This window comes from Mustela nivalis, assembly GCF_964662115.1.
Source record: "Mustela nivalis genome assembly, chromosome: 3".
Taxonomy (NCBI): Eukaryota; Metazoa; Chordata; class Mammalia; order Carnivora; family Mustelidae; genus Mustela; species Mustela nivalis.
This window is the reverse complement of record NC_139022.1, coordinates 139,911,087-139,935,275: the sequence shown is the minus strand read 5'-3', so window position 1 is coordinate 139,935,275 and position 24,189 is coordinate 139,911,087. Positions and strand designations below refer to the sequence as shown.

The following is a 24,189-nucleotide window of genomic DNA, read 5'->3' as shown; positions in this document are numbered from 1 at the left end:
TAGGCAGAGAGAGAGGAGGAAGCAGGCTCCCCGCCGAGCAGAGAGCCTGATGTAGGGCTTGATCCCAGGACCCCAGGACCACGACTGGAGCCCGAGCCGAAGGTAAAGGCTTTAACCCACTGAGCCACCCACGTGCCCCAGAGAGCATGTTTAAACACAATGCAACACACACACACACACACACACACAAAACCTCCAGCAAGTATTGATAAAAATCCCTTTTATAGTTAGGGATAGAATTATAATTCTGTTTTCTAAGAGGCTGAAATTGGGGAGCTTTTGCTGATCTCCTTTGGGGGTGGTACTGATTGATGGGAGAGACATTTAAAGCTTTGATTTTCAACATGTAGACAGGGCACCTGGCTAGCTTAGTTGGTAGAGCATCGGACCCTTCATCCTGGGGTTGTGGGTTCAAGTCCCATGTTGGGCATAGAGCTCACTTAGGAAAAAACACATAAAATCAGCATATAGACAAGTTTTTTGGTTTTTTTTTTTACGATTTTATTTATTTATTTGACGGATACAGAGACCACATGCAGGCAGAGAGACAGGCAGAGAGAGAGGAGGAAGCAGGCTTCCTGCTGAGCAGAGAGCCTGATGCGGGGCTCGATCCCAGGACCCTGAGATCATTATCTGAGCTGAAGACAGAGGCTTAACCACTGAGCCACCCAGGCGCCCCCAAACAAGTTATTTTTTAATGGCTATTATTATTTGCATAGGTTCAAGATAGATGTGGTCCGGCAACAGATCTTTAAAAAGCGATAATTCAGGATTTTAATTGAGTGACCCCAAATCCAATGAACCAACAGCATACCACTGCTGAGAGAAAGCTAATACTACCCTGGTCTACATTAATATTCTACAGCAGTTTTCCTGGTCATCTTCTTGTGCTAGACTCTCTGAACACAAAGGGAAAAAAATAATTATGGCTTCTATCCTAAAAGAAACTCCTCTTCCGGCAGGACAGATACACACTCTCCTTTCATATTTCTATGCCAACTTATCTTCACCCCGCCCCCCCCACCAAAGGTCAGACAACTGTTGGTCATTTATGGGAGAGTTGCAACGCTAAACCCTCAGCAGACAGCAGATTATTTCTTGCTGTGTTTATAGATTTCCTAGCAACAGGGACTGCATGCTTGTTTTCCTATGTGACAAGCCCTGAAAGAGGCAAGGAGTCTGTGCCAGAGAGCCGTGGGAGTTTACTGGCTCCAGGCTCTGCCTTCCTGGAAAACCTAGCCTGGATACCTGAGAGTAGGAACAGCCAGAGGCCGTTTCTGACACATCCAACTTCCTCCCAACAGTACTTGGAAACAATGGGACCAAAAAAATTAGAGCTACCTAAACACCTATCTTCTCCCCTACATTTGTAAGTCTCCTTTGGAGATAGAGTGGGCCTGCCGAGTTCTGGCCAATGGCTGATGGAAAAAAAAAAAGATACACGTCACTCCCTTTGACCGCGTTCACTGTTGACGCATCTCTAGCATCTTTCCCTGCTGCGTCAGCCTGGAAGGCAGAGATGTATTTCTCCTTAATGTGAGAGATACATCTTGCATAAATCTGTTATTCTCAAGGTTGGCCATTGCAACAATTAGCATGAGGTCTCTTGACGAATATAAACCAGGCAGCTTCCTTCTTGAGCTCTCCATTTGGCACTGCTGTCTTTCAGGAAGCCCTTGTGACAACTCCTGTTCTTATTAGTAGTTCATTACCCGTTATCTTTGTATGCCCCTGGGGCTGTGTGTTCAACACTCTTCACATACAGATCAAAATGGGGTCTGGAAAAACTCACCTAGTCCTGGGATTTCCACTATCACTACAGTCTCTATGTCGACAACTTCCGAATCTACATCTCTGGCTTGGGGTATTTCTGACCCTATGCCTTAAAGTTATGCAAAATGTGGGGCTTCATGGATAACGGGGTTTTGATAGAAAATGAAGTCCTGTTAAGACGTAGAACTCAGGTTTCTCCTCTAAAAGTTTGCAACGTAAACGGATTTTATGTCAATCATTCAAGACGTAATTTTAAATTTTAAAGTTCTGAGGGCTACAAATTAGGACAAAGAAACATGATAAGCTTTGTAATCTGGAACCTGTTGTAGATGAACAGGAAAGTCCTGAGCAAGGTTTTCCAGTTTCCCATCACAGCTCATTCCTAGCTACCAACATGCCACCGAATGTGGAGTTGGGAAGAGATGCACACAACTTCAGCTTTCCCTTGTCTGGGGCAAATCCTTATACCTACACGGTGTTTCTGACTTCACTCCATGCTCACAGCCACCAGCAGGGTTGACATTCTAGGAGTTACTCCCTTTTTATAGGTAAGGAAACAAATCATGTATCTTAAACCCAGATGCCTTTCAAGGTTCCCTCTACTTCCCACTTGGTCTCATTCTCCTTTGCCAGTGCTGCTCAAACTTTAGTGAGCATGAGACTCACTTGAGGGGTCTTCTTAACACACAGACTGCTGGGCTCCATCCTGAGTTTGATTCAGTAGGTCTAGAGCAGGGCCTGAGAATTTGTATTCCTCATTCCCGATGCAGGACTCGATCCCGGGACTCCAGGATCATGACCTGAAGACAGTCGCTTAACCAACTGAGCCAGCAAGGCGCCCGAGAATTTGTATTTCTAATAAGTTCCCACATACTGCTATTGGTCCCCGGAACTATACTTAACGACAATCACTGTCCTGTGCCTGGAGCAGCAGCTTAGTGGCAAAAAGTTTCCAGCTGGATTCTTTCCTAGACCAGCCGCTAATCAGCTCTGTGACCTTGAACAGGGCTCTATTCCAAAGGAAGATCACAGCTTCAGGCTTCAATGATCTTGCTTACTTTCCATTTACTGTTATTCTGTTACCATTCCATATATAGTGTTTGGAGACAAAAAAACAAGAGCATTGGGTATCTCCAGATTTTGCAAGCAGCAAAAATCCCCCATTCGGCTTAATATTCTCCTGGTGACAAGACACATTCCGAGTAAAACTAATGTATGATATTGTCCTTCCTGATGTTATAGCACAGCATGTTTTCCTCTAAAGACAGACGTTGAAGATAGACAAATGGCACTTAAAATGACACAGAATACATTTATCCCACTAGGGCAGATTACCAACCTTAAAACCCAACAAAAGACCTGCTTCAGTATGTAACAGGACCCAAGGACTTCTAACCACCACCACCAATTTAGGAGGTAACTGAAGCAACTCTTAGCACCCTGAGCATGACCTTGTAGACAGGCATGGGACCGGATGCAAGGGGATCGGGATATTCTGCCATCTGCTCCGAGAACTACCTTAACTCCACCCCCACCTACCCCCGCCCAACACGTTTCTGAAACCTCAGGTTCCACTTGCTGCTTGATTTCCCAGCACCTTGTTATCCTCCTCTGCCCCTACCACACGAGGTCATTTTCTCTCATTATTCCTGTGCTCAGATGTCCTCCTTGACTGCAGTGCAAGGACTTGTACTCCAGTGAGACTGCCTTTACTTCTGAATTATCTCAACTTTTTGTAAAAACCTCCGTACAATTTACGTATTACTCAGGTAACCTCATTGTAAGAGATGCAAACCTCTAGAAGGCACATGGCCTGAACCACTCGGTGGGTTCTGTGCTAAAGGGCTGGGTATTTAGCCAGACTAAATTATTCATGTGGGGGTGTTTTGCTGCCATACGTTTATCTCATACGTTTATTCTCAATGTGAGGAGTCTCCTGTGCTTGATGAAATCTTACTCATCCTTCAAAATGCAATTCAGAGATTATCTCCTCTGACTTCCATCTGCTTCACTGGTGCGCACTCATTCTGGCAACAGAATCTCATGTGAACTGTCTCCTACGAGCTGTCGCTTCTGAATTCGCAGAGAGTAGCCAGCACCTGGCACTTAAGGACTCAGTAAATGCTCTTTAACTGCTGATCTATTTGTGAATAAATTGAATCCCTATTGCTATTTGTGCACAACTTGCACTTTTGTACACAGGCTTAAAAAAAACCCCATACGTGGTTGTCATAGAAAATTAAGATAAAGCAGCAGCAGTTTACACTTTCTTCACCATTTTGCAAGGGGCAGGCTGGTCAAAATGTTAAAAATGGTCACATTTTTATTTTTATTTTATTTTAAGAGTATTTTCATGTGGGTACCTGGGTGGCTCAGATGGTTAAGCATCTGCCTTCAGTTCAGGTCATGATTTCAGGGTCCTAGGATCAAGTCCTCTATTGGGCTCCCTGCTCAGCAGGGAGCCTGCTTCTCCCCCTGCCTCTCATGAAAAAACAAAATCTTTAAAAAAATGTTTCCATGTTTTTTGGTTTATACTCACACTTGCACATGAGCACTCGTGTACGCGCGCGCGCACACACACACACACACACACACACACACACACCTCCCATCTAGAGGCTAACTTACTGGTTTTCCTGTGCTTCTAAACCTGGACTAAAACATTACACTCCTTATGGAGTTGCATGTTACCACAGTGCAAACCAGTTTTGCAATTAATAGAAAATATTTACTTAGCAACTGTTGAGAGCAGTTTCTAAAAATAGCCTCTCCCCCCTTTCTTCCAATCCTAAATATCTAATGCGGCACTTTAACACCACTAAGATTTGTGCCACTGTCCACTGGCAGAGAACCAATGTATGGCTGCCTGACATCCCACAGAAATTGTTTCCAATGGTTATTCAAACTATTTACTTCTCTGGGTCAGTAACACTTCAGACTTAATATGGTAATGTTGAGAGAGGGCTACATTTTTTCTACTTAAGATACTATCCTCTACGTCATCATCAGGGCTATAAAAGTACTACAGAACTGGGGGTGGGTGGGTTAGATCCTTCTCAGTGACAATGTACTAGTATTACTTTTTTAAAGATTTTTTTGACAGAGAGATCACAAGTAGGCAGAGACACAGAGAGAAGGGGAAGCAGGCTCCATGCTGAGTAGAGAGCCCGATGCGGGGCTCGAACCCAGGACCTGAGATCATGACCTGATCCAAGGAAAAGGCTTAACCCACTGAGCCACCCAGGTACCCCTAATGTACTAGTATTACTAGGATAACCTGCACAAACCGGGTTATGTGAAAATGCTCCAAAAATGTGCAGGTAATATTCACAACCCCAAGGAAAAATAATTTCGTTTCTCTAGCAGAATGCAATTTTATTAATGCATTCCACTCTCGACTAGACATGGAGAGCCTATCCTACACTATCCAACACTGATACCTCATTTTAAATTTTAATCGTTTTAAGGTGATTTCAAAAAACCAATTTCAATTTTTAGTTAAGACTGGAGAGTAGCACAATTGACTGATACCTTCTTGCTATCATTAGCATGCAGATGAGGTACTTGGTGGTAACTAGGTAAAAGCTGGTTGATAAATGCTCTGATGGCCAGTGCCACCAAGGGAAACAAATTCTTTTTGGCCTGGATTCTAGTCTTGGTTTTGGCAATTTCAGCGCATCTGTACATCTTTTGGGGCTTCACTTCTATCATCTTCAAGAGACTGAAGAAAACAAGATCTAGTATTTGGTCCTAAACACAAACTCTACTAACATCCCAAGTGGACCGATGACTTAATGAAAACCTTTGATGACAGTGTCTTGGACTTTTTAAACTCCTAAGCTGCCATCCTATTTGATGTTACTTTAAAGATACATAGGCAACATAAATTATTCTAAAGGGGGAAATTCTTGTTTGAAAATCCAAGAGAATGAAAGTACTCCCCTGCAACCCTGGGCTTCAGGATCCACAAAAGTAAAAGACAACAGGACTCACCTTGTTGGGAAGTTATGACAATTAGGCAAATTAATACATGTAACATGCCTGGCATAAAGCATTTAATAAATGGTTAATATTAGCAAACTCTGGTTCTCAAATGGTGATAAAATTTAAAACAAAACAAAACAAAAACAGGACACCGGGTCTAACCATATAAAAACTAAAGGAAATCAGGTTTCGGTTCTGGCTCTGTAAAACTTCACAGATGCCACATCCTGACTAATCCTTTTCTCAATTCTTAAAAAAATTTTATTTGCCAGAGAGAGGATACAAGCAAAGGGTGCAGCAGGCAGAGGGAGAAGCAGGCTTCCTGCTGATGGGGCACTCGATCCCAGGACTCAGATCACAACCCCAGCCGAAGGCAGTCACCTAACTGAGCCACCCAAGCATCCCTTCTCTATTCTTTTCTAATGGGAGGAATAGTAACTGTTCCATGATGTCAGAAGGATGAAGTCAGATGATGCACAGAATTGACAGCTGTGAAGTTCTATATGGATTCAAATTCCTTAATCTGCAAAACATTCTATGAAACTTAGTATTTCAATCTTTAAAATGGAATGATCACACCACCTTTCCAATGGAGTGTCCAGATTAGGTATTTTTTTATAATGTCCCCTGGCAAGTAATGCTATTACTGCATGGCAAGTAATATTTTTAGGACACTGTAAATGTCTTGTTCATCAAACTTATGCTTTCTCCCTTTAGTAAAAGGACTTTTCAAATGCATTACTTTTCTTAGCTGATACTTTAAAAATGTTTTCCCTTCTCCCCATTTTTATATGAATACAGAAATCATGGATATTAATGTTATATTGTAATCAAAACTTTCATAATCTACTTGATACACAGTTGGCCAGTATGAGTTTTTTGAGAGGCTCCAGTGGTCTGACATGCACTCATCGTTTTTTTGAGAATTCTCTTTCTAGCACAACAGAATGTTCTAGGTTCATCTTTTATTTTCTGCACCCCAGCCCTAAAGCTAAACATTTCTCCAAGGAGCCATGGTTCCTTTCAGTATTTAGAAATGAAGAACTGGTGCTCAGGTATGCTCACTGCTACTGTCCTAGCACAGGTTCCAGGCCCTCAGTGAACACAGCTGGAAAACACACACACACACACACACACACACACAGAAACTCATGAAAGACAAAAGGGTGAGGGCCTGCTCCAAATTAAAAAACACTACAGACACAACTAAGTACAATCAATGGCACTTGGGATAACTGATGGAACAGGCTGGACTAGAAAACTGGGTCAATCTTTAAATGTTCTGATTTTGATAATTGTACCATGGTTAGTATAAGCATTTCTATTTTTTTTTTCTAAGATTTTATTTATTTGACAGAGAGAGAGATACCACAAGTAGGCAGAAAGGCAGGCAGAGAGAGGTGGAAGCAGGCTCCCTGCTGAGCAGAGAGCCTGACAAGGAACTGGATTCCAGAAGGCAGAGAGGCTCAACTCACTCGGCCACCTAGGCGCCCCACGCATGTCTATTCTTACAAAAACCTACATTAAAATATTAGGTACAGGGGCATCTTGGTGGCTCAGTTAAGCATCTGACTTGATTCCAGGTCAGGTTGTGATCTCAGGTTTGAGATGGAGCCCCGCAGCATCCTGCTCCACGCCAGGCATCATGCATGCTTAGAACGCCCTCTCCCTCCCTCCCCCTCTGCGGCACAGCCTCACGCTCCCTCCCAGAAGCCCCCCCAACCCGGTTTTAAGAAATGAAGTGTTAAAGCACATGTTTGGAGAGAAGACGCACAAATAAAGGGGCACAATGTAAACATAAAAAATGTTGAGCACAAAGGAGAAACCACTGTACTATTGTAATTTGTCAACTCTATGCCCAATGTGGGTCTTGAACTCACACCATTGAGATCCCTCTTGATGTCATGCCACTGCATGTTCTAAGGACCAAGCCAGCCAGGTGCCCTTTAAATGATACCAAAGTAACAAAATTAAAAAGTTTAAGAAGCACCTTGCAGACTAAAGGTCTACATAAAACACATACTATTTCTGCAGGTACTGACTCAGTTCACGAAGGTGACCCAGCTCTGGCCTTGTTGATGTTTGAACCATGCGATTTCATGGGTAGCTGTGCAAGTCATGCTTTTATCAATGAAAAGGAACAAAAATTTTCTTAATTCAAGAATAAAGCTACGTTTTGTACATTTTGTAAAGCTTTACACCCAACATGGACTTAAACTCACCATCTGGAGATCAAGAGCCACATGCTCTACCTGCTCAGCCATCCAGGTGCCCCAGTATTATCATTTTTATTGGCATCAAAGGTGGCACAGTTGGTTAAACATCCTACTCTTGGTTTCAGCTCAGATCCTGATCTCAGGATCATGAGACTGTAGCATTTCACTCCACGCTCAACCAGTCTGCTTAATACTCTCCCCACCCCCAGTCTAAAATAAATCAATCTTTAATGGCAAAGAAATGTATATATAAAACATCTATATTTTGTTACAAAGTGTCTTTGGGGAACCAGGAACTGAAAGTAGTTTCATACAGCTGCTAAATTTCATCCTAATATGGAATCTCTCCCCACTTCCTCCAAATAAGATACTATATTGGGAGAACTTGGGATTTGGACCTGAACCATAAATTCCTCTAAAAAGTCTCCTTCAGTATTTTTCATCATTTTGACAGAATAGGGTATAACCTGCAGATTCCAACTATACTTTTTCACTACCAACCCTCCCCTGCCGTTCTTGTCTATACTAAAATGAACTATAAAGGGCTCTTTATGTGGACTCTCAATAGGTTGGTTTCCTACTTGCAGGTTTTCCATGCTCTTTTGCTTTCACGAACAGCCCTGGTCTCTAGGCTAGAGCTTAATCGCAACCTCCACTTGACTCCTCAGAGGCCTCTGTGATCCTTCCAAAGAGCACTTGAATTGCACCCATCCCCTTCCAGTCCTGCAGCTCTTCTCGACCTTCCATAGTCCCATCTTTCAGATTTTTCGTTAGCTCCTCCCCACTCATCTATCAGCTCCCACATCTGTCTACACTTCTACTTCCAACTACAACTCTTGCATACTCTGGTTGGCCTCCCCACTATGAAGGACATAAATCTCATTTACTGGTTACTTAAACACTTCATCCATCTCCACCTAACTTTTCTCTCCATTCAGAAGTCTCTTAGGGAGCCAGGAGCTCTGGCTCAGGTCTTCCGTGGTACTGACACCAACAAACTGCTCCTAGTAGTTAAAACCATCACCATTACAAACATGTCTTCCTAATTTTTGATCCAGATGGGTGTACACAGTAGCCAATAGTAGCAGTTCCTCAAAAAACTCCGAGGGATCAGGTTTGGTAAAGGCAAAAGGTAGAAGCAATCAGTTCACCCTGCCAGGCTGATAAAGGGCAGAGACCAAACAACTGAAGTGTGAATACCCAGGTCTCTACAGCTTTGGCAAGTTTTCCTTCTCATCATCAAATTCTAGTTACTGTGGGTCCACAGCCTCAGCAAGACACAATGCCATTTGACCGCAGCTTGAAACATGCATCAGACAGCTAAGTCTAAGAGCTCTCCTATTGCTCAACATTCTCAGCACTTTTGCCTATGTCCTCAAAACTTGTCTAACAAGCCATTTCAGAAAACCAAGTCATTTTACTTCAACAGGGTACTGTTTGGTAATGCACAGCCTGATTAGATCACCTTACTCTCAACTCATTACCATCTTTGGCCATTTCGAAAAAATAAATACACAAGCCAACTCTGTCAAGGTATAGTCTCTGTCTCACTTTAAAGGGGACAGCATATCAGAGCTAAATGGACACTCTGCTATACCTCATACAGACCTACTCATATTTTGATCAAATTATCCATTTAAAAACTAAGAGAAAACCTAAAATGTTGCTACATACCCATTTGCTCAGTAGAGTCTATAGCAGACTATTGAATTTTCAGGAGCTGGAAGTCTAAGGCACCCTTCTTAGAAGCCCGACAGTTCATTCTACTCAAGCTGAAAGAACCCATTCTCTATTTCAGCAAATGTTAGGGAACACTAGCTTATTGCCTTGGGTTCTAAATCTTGTTATTCTTATTACAATAGAATTCCATTTATAATCATTACAGTATTCTCTGCTTGAAACGTTTTAATTGTGTTGCAAGGACTAGTAGAAATAGAAAAATCTTTTGCTATTTGTTGATGGAAAAAGTTAACACAAACCTCCAAAATGTCATTTGTAGGCTATAGGAGCATGAGCACAACCGTATGGGAGGAGATAACCAGTCTCTCCCTTCATATATATTCTTTTTTATTTTCTTGTTATACCTTCCCAAAACAGAGACATTCAACAGTAGTTAGAATGGCCATCTCCCAACATTAAAAAAAAAACTGCACCCCCCAATGGGTGAACAAAGTAGAGTGGTAACCTAGAGTTCAGCTGGGTAAGCCACTGCGGAGCCTTAAGTGGTGAGGTCTTCCAATTTCAGAGTGATGTGTCTTCAACTTGTATCATTTTAGTGGAAAAACATAATTTAATTTTGGTGAAATGAGATTCATCTCCCGACAGGATTAGTAACAGCATTCACTGAATTTCACATTCTTCTTTTGTGAACTGTGAAGAAAATGAATGGTAGCTAGAAGATCAATGGGATTCCAGCTCCAGCTGCAGGTGGAATGAAGATATACCAGGACAAAAACACCTATATTTTGATTTACAAAGCTAACAGCAGTTTTAAATCTGCAACTTAATTACAGACCAACTACACCACAACCTTTTCAAATGGCAAAAATACAAAAAAGTTAAGTGTTACAAAAATATTTCAGAAAAAGTGCATAGTCTAAGTGCATAGTAAATAAAAGCACTGAAAAATATCTTGCTAGAGGGAGTTCAGCTTGGAAAAGTTATTACCAAAGCTAAACATTTTTATTTTACACAAACTATACTCAAAAATAGCTTTATGAGACTGATTTCTGGCTAAAAGTATCAAAGGGTTTATTAGTCAAGAAACAAATACCTTAACTGACACAGGTGGATAGAAAAGAAACAAATAAGCTGCCTACCCCAAAAGTTTGCACTCATTAAGTTTTCTGCAGTGTGATGGTGCTAACAGATCCTTTAATAGCAGAATATGGTAATCATGGGATTAATTATTGCTAAAGTAGTTTTAAAAGAGAAAAAATAAAACTTAAACCTGACACAATCTGACCAAACATGTGTCAATGTACAGTTTCAAGGTAATTTTTACAAAATACCTACATTTACACAACAGGCTTCTGGCAGCATTTTCAGACAAAGGTTCTTTTAATTTATCTTGACATGCTATAAATGAATAAATTACACTATTTAAAGAATTGCTGTCAGTAAGTTTTTCTTTCTCTTGTGTCAGAGAGAGGCAAGAAAAGAGTGCATTTAAGATTGAGAGGAAGTGCAGATAACTGAGGGAAAAGAACAGGAGCTCAGGGAGGGTCAGGAATCACACGAACCTCACCTGGTGGGAAGCTCTCCAAGGTTAAGAATCTGCTCAACTCCAATTAACACGAATTTAAAGAAAAACTACAAAATGTTAGTTAAACCCTTTAACGCTTTCATTCTTACTCAAAATCAGTCCAGCTGTGTAGTCTGAGGCTGCAGGAGTTAACACCACCAAGCCCTGGCCGCTGCAGCACTAGGTACTGTGCCTGCAAATCACTAAAAAAAGAAAAATGTAAGAATGCCTTTCCCCTTCAGACCCAAAAAAAAAAAAAAAAAAAAAAATCTGAGGAAAAGTTATTAACACTAAATCTAAAATGATTTGCAAAGGAATAGTATGTAACAAATGGCTTGAAGTAGTCTATTAAAAAACTGGGGAGATTTTGATTTCATAGTGAGTCAGCAAGGCATTTTTGTTAAAAAAAATCTCATTTCCTTACAGAAACAGTTTTTAGTTTTTAATGAACTTGTAAACAAAAAATGCTCCCATTTCAAAATAAAAACAAAATCCCAGATCATATAGATGTTTACAGTGATTACATTTATCTAAGCAACATACATACATGTTCAGTTGTAAGATGTTAACTAAATTTGTGACAAATATGCTTTTTTTTTTTTAATACCAAGAACATTATAGAGTTAATGCAGAGTCCTAAGGATAATCTAGTAGTCACTAAGTTTTTCTTAAGTCTTCACTTTAGATGCTGTTATTTCTAGCACAGGTAAGCAGGCAGAGTCTTTCGTATGCTCAAACACTGGAATCTTTGGTTGCTACCATATCAGCTGGCTTGCAAACAAGAAGCCAACCATTTTAAGAATGTTTTAAGTGAACAACTTGCAAACCCCAGGGATGGATAAACCCTAAGAATGCACAATTGTGAGCATTTACAACCATCACAACTGTGGCTGAAGACTGTTCATGCCGTTCTTCTGAAATGAGATCTCAAAGCAGTATAGTTCAAAACAAAAGATTGTAACAAAAAAATTGGCATATGCACAATTTCTCCACCAATTTGTGTGTGTCAACCATTTAGTTAACTTTTCCACTTGAAAAAATGCAATAGAAAACTGGACACCATGTTTCACTATCTCAGTTAATATTCACAATTACAGCGGCTACAACTCGGGACACGGCATCACCAATGCTGCCCAGAGCCAGTTTATACTGAAATTAAGTTCTTTACACCAAGTAAATGGTTGTTCACAACCACTGGCTAGTGTACATATGAACTAAAATTCCTAGATTTGGGGAGAAACAAATGCTGCTCCGATCATCTGCTCTGCTTCTTCTGTTCCTCAATTCATGCTTAGAAACCTGTTTAAAAAAAAAAAAATCAAAACAAAAAACAATGTTAAAATTCCAAGTTAAAAAATACATATTTTTAAAAAACTACACCCAAAATTAGGAAATTGGGTGAAACTGAGCTAATAATTATTTTAGAGTGGTGACTCATGTTACATTTTTATCTATTTGAAAATGACTAGAGCTCAATTTTTTAAAATAACAAAAATCCCTTTTCTGTTCTGGAGGCCTTTAGATAGGAGGGGTATAGAGTCAGTCTTCCCAGTCAGCATGTATTCTCAAGCTAAAGAATTACTGGTGATTTCAATGAGCTTGTTTTGTTTACTTCCATTATCTCCTGTACCTATATGTTTAAGTATCTATCAAATGAATAAAAAATAGATACCTTTGGCTTAAAACTAGAAAGTATGTAATGTTTTAATCTACTAGTGCAGGAAGGAAACTTTCTGCACATTGTTTCTGATACAAGTAAGGAACAATAAGGTTTAATAACAAATGTATTCAACATATAACCGAATTATTCCATGGAACAGAATCCTGGTAAGTATATGACTTTTATACAGAAACCATGTACCTTTCAAAATTCTTTGCTTCCATCAATCACATTACAAAGGTGAGGTTTTGTCCCGGTTTGAAAATATAATTAAGGCCTTGGGGCGGTGTGTGTATGTGTGTGTTTGTCTTTATTTACTAAAGCCTTCCCACCCTATAAACAATACCCTCCTCCCACACAATTAGACTCTGAGACTTCCACATCCAGGGAGGTTTGAATAGAAAAACAGCTTCAGGTAATAGCTCCATATTCCATCTGTGGCTAAAGACTACTAGAGGAAATGATGATCTCTATTACCTACAAGTTCCATCTATGGCTAAAGGCAGAAAGGAAATATGCCCACTTCTCACCAACTGCAAAATCCCATCAGTACCACCTCTCTTGTAACAGCCATCCTTCTAGGTGTCTGTGCCCCTTGGTGCACCCTCCCCCCGCAAACTCTTACAGTTGCCTCATTACTGCTCCTTGTAGCTCACTTTGATCTCTCACTTCTTCAGCTCTGACACCATGTTTTTGTTAATCAGTGAACCTCCCCCTTTTTTGTGCTTTTCAAGCATTTGTTGGACCATCTCCAATGAGCTTTGTGGGACAAATAAAAATACTATGCTTCTATAATTTACTTTGCATGAATGTATGTCCCTCTCTTCCAAGATAACATCAGACATTTATATACCATTTCTTGGTTAATACTGTCTGACTTGGTAACTTAAAAGTTTTTCCATCTGAGCGCAGAAAGTCATCTTCATCCACTTAAAAATATATTGGGCTAAAGACCTGAGCACAAACAAGTATCAAAACACTTCTTTCTCTCTCCACATTAACTAATGGGAGTTGGTAAAAAACAGACCTTTGTTCCCTGCCCAAGTACTAAATTCATAAAGCAAATGCCAAAAATGAAAAACAGTGAAACTTTCTAAAAATGTACTTTGCCACAAGGAATATTATCTATTTAGTGTTTATCACTCAACAGCAGTACCATGGTAAGCATAAAGAGAACCCCGTCAAACCAAACCTGAATTAAATTTTAAAGTAAGACCACATTCTGTAACCTAATGCCAATGTTAGAAGAGAAGAGTATTATAAAGCAGATTAAAACTATGAATTAGCTAAAGAGAAATGACCCTTGCCCAGATGAGCATTTAAGTCCCGCAATTATTCTTAAATATGGTTAACGAAAAATGTTTACGCAACTACGAAAATGATTTATCATAGCTATGCAATTACATTATATTGAGCAATTTAATGACTATGTTGAATATCCAAACAGCTTCAAAATGGAAACCACTGTCACTAAAAAGAAAGCTTAAGTTATATTGTCAGTCAAAATATTAGAAAACTCTCGTCTTTAATAGGGACAAAAATTGTATCTAGATAAGAATTGTACTGTTCATCTTTTAATCTGATATTTTAGAGATTCCTGGGTCAATTAATGATTACAATTGCTTAGGGGATCAGATAAAGGCTAGCCTAAAAATATTCCCGATAAAAGAGAGCAGTCAAACGCAGATTTAACTCTTCAGATTGGTCAATGGTAGGATACTCCACCCAGGGATCAATGTTTCTCCAGTGAACTGTCCTAAGATGTTACTGAAGTTTAAGAAAAATCTCAATGGGAGCATTCAGCAGGTATCCAACATTTAATCTTCAAGTGCTGGTATTCTTTTTCCCAGTGTTCATGAGTCCTTTGTTTTTATCTTGTGGTTTAGGTGGTCTCTCCTGGCTTCTGGCTTCTAAAAGTCCCAAAACCCATCTTCACTGCAACAACAGTTAAAATAAGGAATGGATCCCTTTGTTCCTTTAAAATAAAAATTAAAAAAAAAAAAAAAAAGAGGAAAAAACAAAGTTAAAACAGAGTTGGATGATCACTGGGACCACTGAGTTAATAACTACATTTAAGTTTCTTTTCAAATCTGCAAAAGGAAAAAAATGTTTGTATTTATTTCACTATGGAGATTCTCCCCTTCTATACCTTACTCCAAAATATGAAAAGTATACATTGACTTTTATTTGTGAATTCACTTCAGATGTCCCTGATTCTCTCTCTCTCTCTCTTTTTTTTTTAAAGATTTTATTTATTTATTTGACAGACAGAGATCACATGTAGGCAGAGAGGCAGGCAGAGAGAAAGGAGGAAGCAGGCTCCCCAATGAGCACAGAGCCCAATGCGGGGCTCGATCCCAGGACCCTGAGACCCTGAGCCGAAGGCAGAGGCTTTAACCCACTGAGCCACCCAGGTGCCCCATCTCTCTCTTTTTTTAATAGAACCACAAACTAGTTCAAACAGCTATTTATGTAACAGTATGGCTTGGAAGTCTGTGATGGACCTTTGAAATTTCAGGATCCTTTCACAGCAGAAAACCATTTTTTCTAGAAAACATAATTTTTTAAAAGGAGTCTGAAGACAAGATCCATTCTTAAAATGCAACGTCATTTATCAGTCAACTTTTCTACAACATGCCTGTCTGGTTTTTTTTGTTGTACAAAAATCAGAATCAGGCTTGGACAATTCTGAACCAGACTGGCACTATAAAAGTTAAAAAAGAAAAACAAACAACTACAGTAACTTTTCCTAACTAAACTAAAAATGTATTAAAAGTTGGGAAAGATAGAAGACAGATTTTACTTTTATCATTACAAATAAACAAGTATAGTATACAAATACACATTACCGCTAAAATGCATTAAAAAAAAAAAACCCAGACTAACGATCTGGTTTCTTTTGTCTTCCCTATTACAGAATTCTGAGGCTGTTGAATTTTAAAATACCTTTTACAACTGAGTCCTCCCCAACTGGTAGATGGTCTGGTAGTGGTCTACACCACTGAGTCACAGCAACACACTGTATTCTTCTAGGTCTTCCAACTGTTGTGGTATCCATCCAGACAATCTGACAAGTTGAAGTTTTTGACAGGTCCAGCAAGCCTTGGAGATGTGGGCTTCAGATCACCACAAATCAATTCTTGGGACACTTCTCTTCACTTCCTGTTGGGTTACTGGGCTCTTTCCTCTCCAGTTGTACTGTCCACAGTGAAAAAAGGCTGACAAAAATTTCAGCAAGCAGATGTAGCTCCCTGGCACTTCTTTAGACTGCGTGTATTCAGAGAAGATCAGTTTCCAGATATTTCAAGGTCTTCCCCTGTGATTTAGGTTACGTTGCTGAGTTACCAGCCACGTTCCTAGCAGCAATTGGTGAAGTCAGAAAAAGTTAAGCTAGAGATAAATGGTAGGTGAATCCCAGTTAATACTGGAAGGCAATTCAAGGAAGACCACGGACATGGTAGGAAAATGTGATGGAAAAATACTCCGATCTTCTATCAGCAATCTCACATCCATATATATCATGATAAAACTACACATGATATCAATGGTTGCAGTAGTGAACAGATGGATTAAGATGATGAGAAAAGAAATGTGAGGAACCAACTTGGCTTCACTACCTTCCGAAATTCTCCCCATCTCTGACCTCAACTAAAGAAATGGTGGATTTAACTGGATTCTGAATGTCCTAAAAGTATTTCCTTTTTCCTTTAGTACTTCTTAATGTCTTGAAAAGTACTCCTCCTGATAATCACATATAGTTGAAAAAAGTGAAATAAATTTCAAAGTGCCTCAGATATGAATCTTTTATTTTTCTCCTTAGTATGTATGAAAACAGTAATCATAATCTCATAGCACATGAGCACTTCAGATTAGTACAGACCATAGCATGCTTTACAAGAAATGCCTTGTTTCTTAGTTTTGATGGGCTTTGGAATGGAGTATTTCAAAAGATCTTATCTTTAGAAAAGTAATTAGCAAAGAAGTCTATTACATATAACAAGCCCATCTCAGCTAAGGCAGACTTTAAAGAGTCTTTGGACATTCTTAGTGAACTGCTGAAACAATCTACACTTTTCCATGGAAGAAACATTTGATACAAATTTATCAAAAAATAGAAGTAATATAAATGTTAGTCACCCACCACCATTTGGGGGATTTTTCCAGGAATACATATTCTTGCAATATATAGCCCTACTTACTGGAGATTCATTAAGAAACTCAATTCTCTGTGGAAAACCTGAGACTATAACACCATGAACGGAAACTGGTATGATGTATTTAAAAAGCATCTTCTAAAAATTTTAATTAGAAAATGTACTATGGTGTTATCATCATCACTGAAAGCAGATTTCTTGGAATCAGCAAATAGCTGAGCTGAATGAGCTCTTCCTTAAATAAAAAACTACTATACTGGACCTTGACAGAATGTGCTTTCAACCACTCTTATTAATTAGAGACTGAAATCAGGAGTAAGTAATCTAGAGTGACTGTCTTCAAACTACAGACCTCAGAAAAGATTTGGGGTTGGAGTTAAGGAAATGGGCTCTCCATTCTCATTCCATGCCACTCTCAAACCTGCTATACTTTTTTCCTAGCTTCATACCTAGGGGGTTTCATGTGATAGTTGTTTGGGACACTAAGCTCTATAACCAAAATAAATGTTTTCAAGAAGGAAAAGATCAAATACAACTCTGTTGTTTGTATTCTGTGGCATGGCACGTTTTAGCAGCAAGCAGTATTTCACTTGAAATCAAAATATACTACTTTCAAATGTTTCTCTGAAAGTAGTCAATGGTTAAGTGTTACATTTTCTGCAAAGTCCAATTCTTCAAAATTTTACAGGTTGGTATTTATGAAAAATAATGTGTATAAACCCTGGGTCTAACACTGCTACGAAAATTTTGCAAGATTTTCTTTTCTTTCTTTTTTAAAAAATTAAACTCAAACTCATGACCCCGAAATCAAGAGCTGCATGCTCTGACTGAGCCAGCTAGGCACCCCAAACATCCTATAAGATTTTTAAGTTGCTTTTATGAAAAATAGTTACAATACAAAATTAAGGATTAAACTTAAGTTTAATTACAATTTCTTTCCAAGGAAACATACTAACTCAGTGGATCCAACTTCTCATCTTTAAGACCTAGATAAGGTAGAACAAAAATTCTTCTTGTTTATTGAGAAAGACACACAGTGGAACCAACTCAAAATAAGGGAATTCTTTCTGAAAGCTGCTGAATGCCTGAAGTGAAATGTTCTATATCAGAGGAGATTTCAATCTAATTTTAGTTCTAGAAACTGCAACTCATGATGATCCTATTATCCCAGCTAGCTTTAGGCAAAAATTGGTTTCATTTTATGAAAAAAAGCAAATACCCTATAAATATCAGGTGTAACAAGTCCTAAATCTAGAACGTTACACTGGTATGACCATTTCTGAGAGATACTACCTAGCAACCTACCTCATTAAGAGGTTGGCACTGTTATTAGTCATGCAATGATTAAAACACTCAAAAGGGACAATTAAGTCCCAACTGAGACGCAGAGGCAAGCGCTACTGTCTGCTATCCTGAGCTGAAATTTCATCATCTAAGAACCCCCATTACATTAAGCCTTCAACTGCGAATCCTTCCCAAATACAGAAACATGGAAGAGAAGAATCTCAACTTCATTCCTAATAGATGAGCTGCTGGGATGAGGATGACATCAGTGAATTATACTTCTTGAACAGTATCCTCAGGTTAGTGTCTATTTTTAAATTACAAAACTTTAAAAAAAACACAATACTAAAAATATAGACCCACAGACTAAGTTCAGACTAAAGCAGTCATTCAGAAATTAAATAATTAGAAACCAAAGACCAAACCTTACCTGCCCACCACTTCCAGAAAGTAGGCAGGTATCAGGAGGTAAGCCCCAGAAAGGGCGGAAAGAAAAACAAAAACAATGAAACTGAGGAGTCGAACTGTACGGCAACAGTGACAAGAATGGAGCTGTGCCCTAACAGTTCCACTCCTTAGTAGCACTGAGAGTGCCAGAGACAAACTGGAAACAGACTAGTAGTAGTTTGGTGGCATTTGCCCCAAGTTTCTGTTCATTTTGCAAAGCCTAACAGCAGAATTCAATTCCATAATGAGCCCCCTAGTTGGTCCGAAGGTTGTGGGTTATTGTTAAGCTGTTTAACATAATGAGCCCCCAGACCCTGAATATTTCCAAATCTTATAAGAGTCCAAAACAAAACAATTGTTTTGACATTAAGAACCTTATGTAGTTAAATAGTCACTAAAAGAGACATCTGGTTTTCAACTTAGGAAAGACGCGTCCAGCTTTTCAGTTATTTGAGCATTTAAAGAGCACAAAGGAGATGCTCTGAAACTGAGAAGATAGACACTTTGGGGGCAATGCCAGACTCACCTCCGGAAATTAGATCATGTTCACAATTTCCCATTTTAAATGCTAAAACATTAACATGCAGAAAAATATTCTTAACACTGTTAGTCTGAAATAAAGTCCAAATACCATAACTAACCAGATTCATTATTAAAAATCAACAAGTGTTAGGTCTAGGATTTTGGATTGATTGATTATACCATATTCCCAACACCAAATGTTTATTTTGGAAAGGGTTAATGAATGAGTAAAAAAGATGCAGTTGTTAAAAATGACCCAAAATCCCAAGAGAATGATATAATATATACACACATATATGTATATACATATACATATATATATGAACAAGGACATTTGGGTTTAAAGTTAGTAGTCAAATTTTCCAAGGACGTCTTTTTTTAGAAACACAGAGCCAAATTTTTATTTATTTTAAAACCACCTCCTCGATCTAACACTGTTAGAAATGAATGAATCACCCAATTTTGTATTCAATTTGTTCCCTGTAACGTCACTTGGTTCTTGGCTACTAACCTTTCATGTTACTCTTGGTTTTGTCAGTTTGCTTGCCTGTGGGGGTTTGGGCCTGCTGACCCTGCCCACTTGAAGAGGCTGCCTGCTGTGCTGCTTTCTGCTTTAACATTGTCCAATCAAATGTGTAGTCATATTGGTGGTTCAGGGTCCTGGAAAACATAAAATGATATATGTCAATCCTTAATAATAGTCTCGTTAAATACTCTATTGAGCTTTCAAGACAGTAAGGGCACTTTCTAAGGAAATCAGAGCATTTTCTCTTACGTATGGTAGCTTCTAGAAGATTTCATTCCATATACATGACTTTTTAACTGTTCAGTTCATTAATTCCACTTTTTACAAGTCACAAATGAAGGAGAATGATGTCACCACTTCAGTCTGATGTATTCATTAAGAATAATCTTTTTCAAAAAGAAGCCACCTTTATTACTTTCTTGAAAGAGGCAGGGAGTGAAAATGAACTGCACCATGAAAACATGGAGTCAAACTGTCAATTATCTAGGGAACCACGCAACCAGGAGGTACCTCCTAAAAACTAATCAGATAAGTTTAAGAACACAAGCTTGTGGGGGAGATGTGTATGCTGGTGGCTTGGAAAGATGACTTTCCTGGGGTTAGAAAATTACCCCCAATTCTTACCCTCTTCCAACAAAGAATCCGGACCACATGTACTTTATTCCCTCCATGCTCAAGACCACTTCTGGGTTGCACCTAGGGAACCCTAGAGTCTGAGGCCTGCCTCCACACAATCATAGGCCCCCTAACTATCTTAATTAGTTAATTTTGTTATTAACAAAACAAGCTGTATTGTTATTAACAAAACAACTATAGCAAAGCTGTAGAGTTCCAAGGACCACCAATAATCACTTCTAATATGAATGGCAATTATCATGGAAAAGTTAGATTCTACTTGGAGTCTGAATCAACAGTTTCTCCATCCTAAACTAAATAAATTCCAAGCACATTTGCACCACAAATGGGAACATGCCAAACTCAGTCTCTTGATTTTTTTAAAAAATATTTTTAAATTAATTAATTAATTTAACAGACAGCGAGCAAGAGCAAGCACATGAGTGAGCAAAAGCAGGGGGAGCGGCAAAGGGAGGAGGCTCCCCACGGAGCAAGGAGCCCGATGTGGGGCTCGATCCCAGGACCCCAGGATCATGACCTGAGCTGAAGGCAGATGCTTAACTGACTGAACCACCCAGGTGCCCCTCTTGTAGAGTTTTTTCCAAACTCAGTTTCTTAAAATTTTATTGATATGGGTTAGGCCTGCTTTTAATTTGCTACTTGTCAGAACAGATGTGTTGGGTGGATTTAACTAGTTTCCCTCACTAGAGTCTACAGTCTTAAAAACACCCTAAAAACTGACCTGAAGGGGCACCTGGGTGGCTCAGTGGGTTAAAGCCTCTGCCTTCGGCTCAGGTCATGATCCCAAGGTCCTGAGTTCAAGCCCCGCATCGGGCTCTCTGCTCAGCGGGGAGCCTGCTTCCCTTCCTCTCTCTCTGCCCGCCTCTCTTCCTACCCGTGATCTCTGTCTGTCAAATAAATAAATAAAATCTTAAAAAAAAAAAAAACAAAACCAAAAAAACTGACCTGAAAAGAATGCGGAATAGCTGCCTCAGATACATGTAATCCGGGGCTTCCTCAAAGCGCAGCCCACGACAATAGTTTAAGTACATGGCAAATTCTGCAGGAAACCCCTACAAGTTCAAAAGTTAAAACACAAAGTAAAAAAAAAAAAACAAGAAAAAGTTTATTTAAGACAGGAAAATAAATAATTAAATACAAGTAAAAAGTGTTTTTGAGGAGAGTGTTTCACTACTTTGCCACAAGATCTGAGAACTAAACTATAATATGACTTGGTATCCTCATAAATCCTGACCACCTGATCATGTACATCTTTTAATACTGGCAGGGGAAACATGGATCCTTTCCCTACAGTATAACGTTCTTAAATAATCTGGATATCCAACTTGCTATTATTCTATCAGTGTATAATAATTCAATGGCAACAATGAAGAAATGATCAAATGAAAGCCACCAAGGTTCTTTTCCACAACAGGTCAATGAACTGGCACTTTCTCCCCAACTGTGTAATTACTTTATTTGGTGTAACTGTATATACCTATACAAACAGAAAAGTAAAATCACCAAGAGTACAAACATATAGCACAACCACTGTTGTCATACAGATCAATCAGGAACAGACTGGGTTTGGATCTGGTTTTTTTCCGTAACATTATCATAATGCATATATAACATGTTCTGTTTTCCCACTAACATTATATTGCAATTACACTTCTGTGTTATTTCCAACTCTTCACAAGCTTCTGAATGGGTACATAATATCTAGACCAGTGAATACATCATAATTGTTTCCTATAACTATACATTTAGGTGATTAAAGTTTTTCTTTTATGAACATTATTAATAAGTACAGCTGTGGGCATAAACTCTTTATGTGCTCAGCTTCCCAGGAAAGATTCTCAAAAATGTATTTAGCACATCTATAAGCCTACAGATGTTAACCGACAAAAAGCTTTTGCCAGCAGGAATGTAGAAAATCTCTTCCCACAACCTTCCAATTCTGAGAAACTTCTCACATGCAGGAGGTTAAGGTGGGAGAAAATGGACATACTTGCAGTACTTTTACTCACTGCATTGACATAAACAGATTTAATTTTTATGCTACTTCACTGCTCCAAGAGTGGACAGCTGAAGTGATAAATACATTGTACATTTTATTTAAACTCTTAACATGACTTTTAAAATTTGTAATATACATTCATGGTCTATGTTAATGTTAAGCGGCATATACCAAATGAAATTGCTTTCATGTGTATCACAAATAGAGCTAAACAACTACAAATCAAATAGTTTACTTCATGCATTCCTACCTTATGAAAACAGGCAAAACTTTATTAACATAAGAAAACTACCAATATCCTAAGTTATTACAGATATGAAATATGTAGTTACCACTGGACTATGAGACTGAAAAAAATCTCACTACTTTATAGTAACACTAAAATTATGTGTTCACTGCACCCTCAATCAATTCTATGTGGCCAGTCTGTAAAGACCTAGCTCATTATTTCTAGATCAAAATTAAGACATAACCCAGAAGCAATGTACTAATCCTCCCTCTTTTCCTGTAAAAATGTCTGATTTTTCCAGTAATCCAAATCAATCATGATGTTGCACAGATATAGTAGTGTACAGAAAACAAATTTTGCTTCTTGAACTATACAGATTTTAAAGTTAACTGGGTGTACTGTAACACATGAACATTTTATTCACTGACCTAAAATGTATCTCATAATTTAAAACAAATCCCAAAGACACTCAGAAAAGATGACACCCTCTTACCCACCCCAACCCCTCCTCCTTTACTATAGATCTAGAGATGGGAAAAGCAAATTTGTGGACAGGGAGACATAAAAACATCACCTCTCCCCATTCCACAAAGTACTGTTTCAATATCATGTTCACTTCCCCCTTCTAACACACAACTATATAATTATATCCTGTTTCCTAATAACTTCAGGTATGCAATTGTCTCAGAGAGGACCATGTGGTTTTCTTTCAATGGAAAATACCATGGTTATTCATCCTGACACAGCTCCTTCTCCATTCTCAACTAACAGGCTTCTCTAACGAAGTCTGAGATTTCAGGAAAATGAGCCTGACTCAAACTGTCATCTATACTGTTGGACACTGGCTATTTTGGATTGCTGTGATCTGCCTTTGTTTCTCTACTCCTTCATGTCCCCGACAATTGTCAATATCCCTTCTTTGCTAGCACCAGTTTAGGGTTAAGGAGAATATTTCCTAATTTTGTCAAAAATTGGTGAGGTTCCACTAGAAAACTTTACCTGCCCTCTTCTTCCTCTAAATCTTAACAGACTATAGAGTCCAAACAAACGAGAAACATAAAAGGCTTATTTAAAATGACCCATATATTCAAGCCACTCCAAGATACTTAGAATTACCAAAACATACGTTTAAAATGGCAAACAGGTACCGAGTAGGATGTTTAAATTCCAGACCTCTTGGATTATTTATATTAAGAAAGAAAAGAAAAGAAAAGAAAAGAAAAGGAAAGAAAATAGCCATTATGTACACTTACCTTACATAAAACTTCAACAGGAGTGGACATCTTCTTTTCACTAATCTTTTCGTATTTTTGCTTTTTTGTTGCAGCCTGTGGAAAAAAAGAATCAAACCAGAGACATACTTACTACTACTGAGAAGAACCTTTGGAGTTTAACCCACTAGACATAAATGTAAACTTGAGACTCAAGAGAAATCATAACCTAGAATAAAAAAAAAAAAAAAAAAATCAAAGTACAATATACAAAAATTTTCCAACCCTAAGCTGTTAGTTTTAT

The 24,189-nt window shown here is 38.7% G+C and overlaps 1 protein-coding gene across 14 annotated transcripts in view; it reads right to left on the bottom strand.

Annotated features, from left to right (window-relative positions):
• Nucleotides 1–10,023: 10,023 nt before the first annotated feature.
• The window catches only part of CSNK1A1 (casein kinase 1 alpha 1), a 43,559-nt gene continuing 29,393 nt past the window's right edge, over nucleotides 10,024–24,189 (bottom strand). For 2 of the 14 annotated variants that reach the window (XM_082724418.1, XM_082724424.1), the window contains 4 exons: nucleotides 23,928–24,002; nucleotides 21,392–21,498; nucleotides 19,796–19,944; nucleotides 10,024–12,516 (listed from right to left, as the gene is read on the bottom strand). In XM_082724418.1, the coding sequence (XP_082580544.1) occupies nucleotides 12,509–12,516; nucleotides 19,796–19,944; nucleotides 21,392–21,498; nucleotides 23,928–24,002 (339 nt within the window). In that variant the 3' untranslated portion in view covers nucleotides 10,024–12,508. Of the gene's footprint in view, nucleotides 12,517–14,385; nucleotides 14,853–15,822; nucleotides 19,016–19,067; nucleotides 19,945–21,391; nucleotides 21,499–23,927; nucleotides 24,003–24,189 lie in introns of those variants that run through there. The other 12 variants (XM_082724420.1, XM_082724427.1, XR_014309960.1 and 9 more) reach the window with 8 other exon arrangements.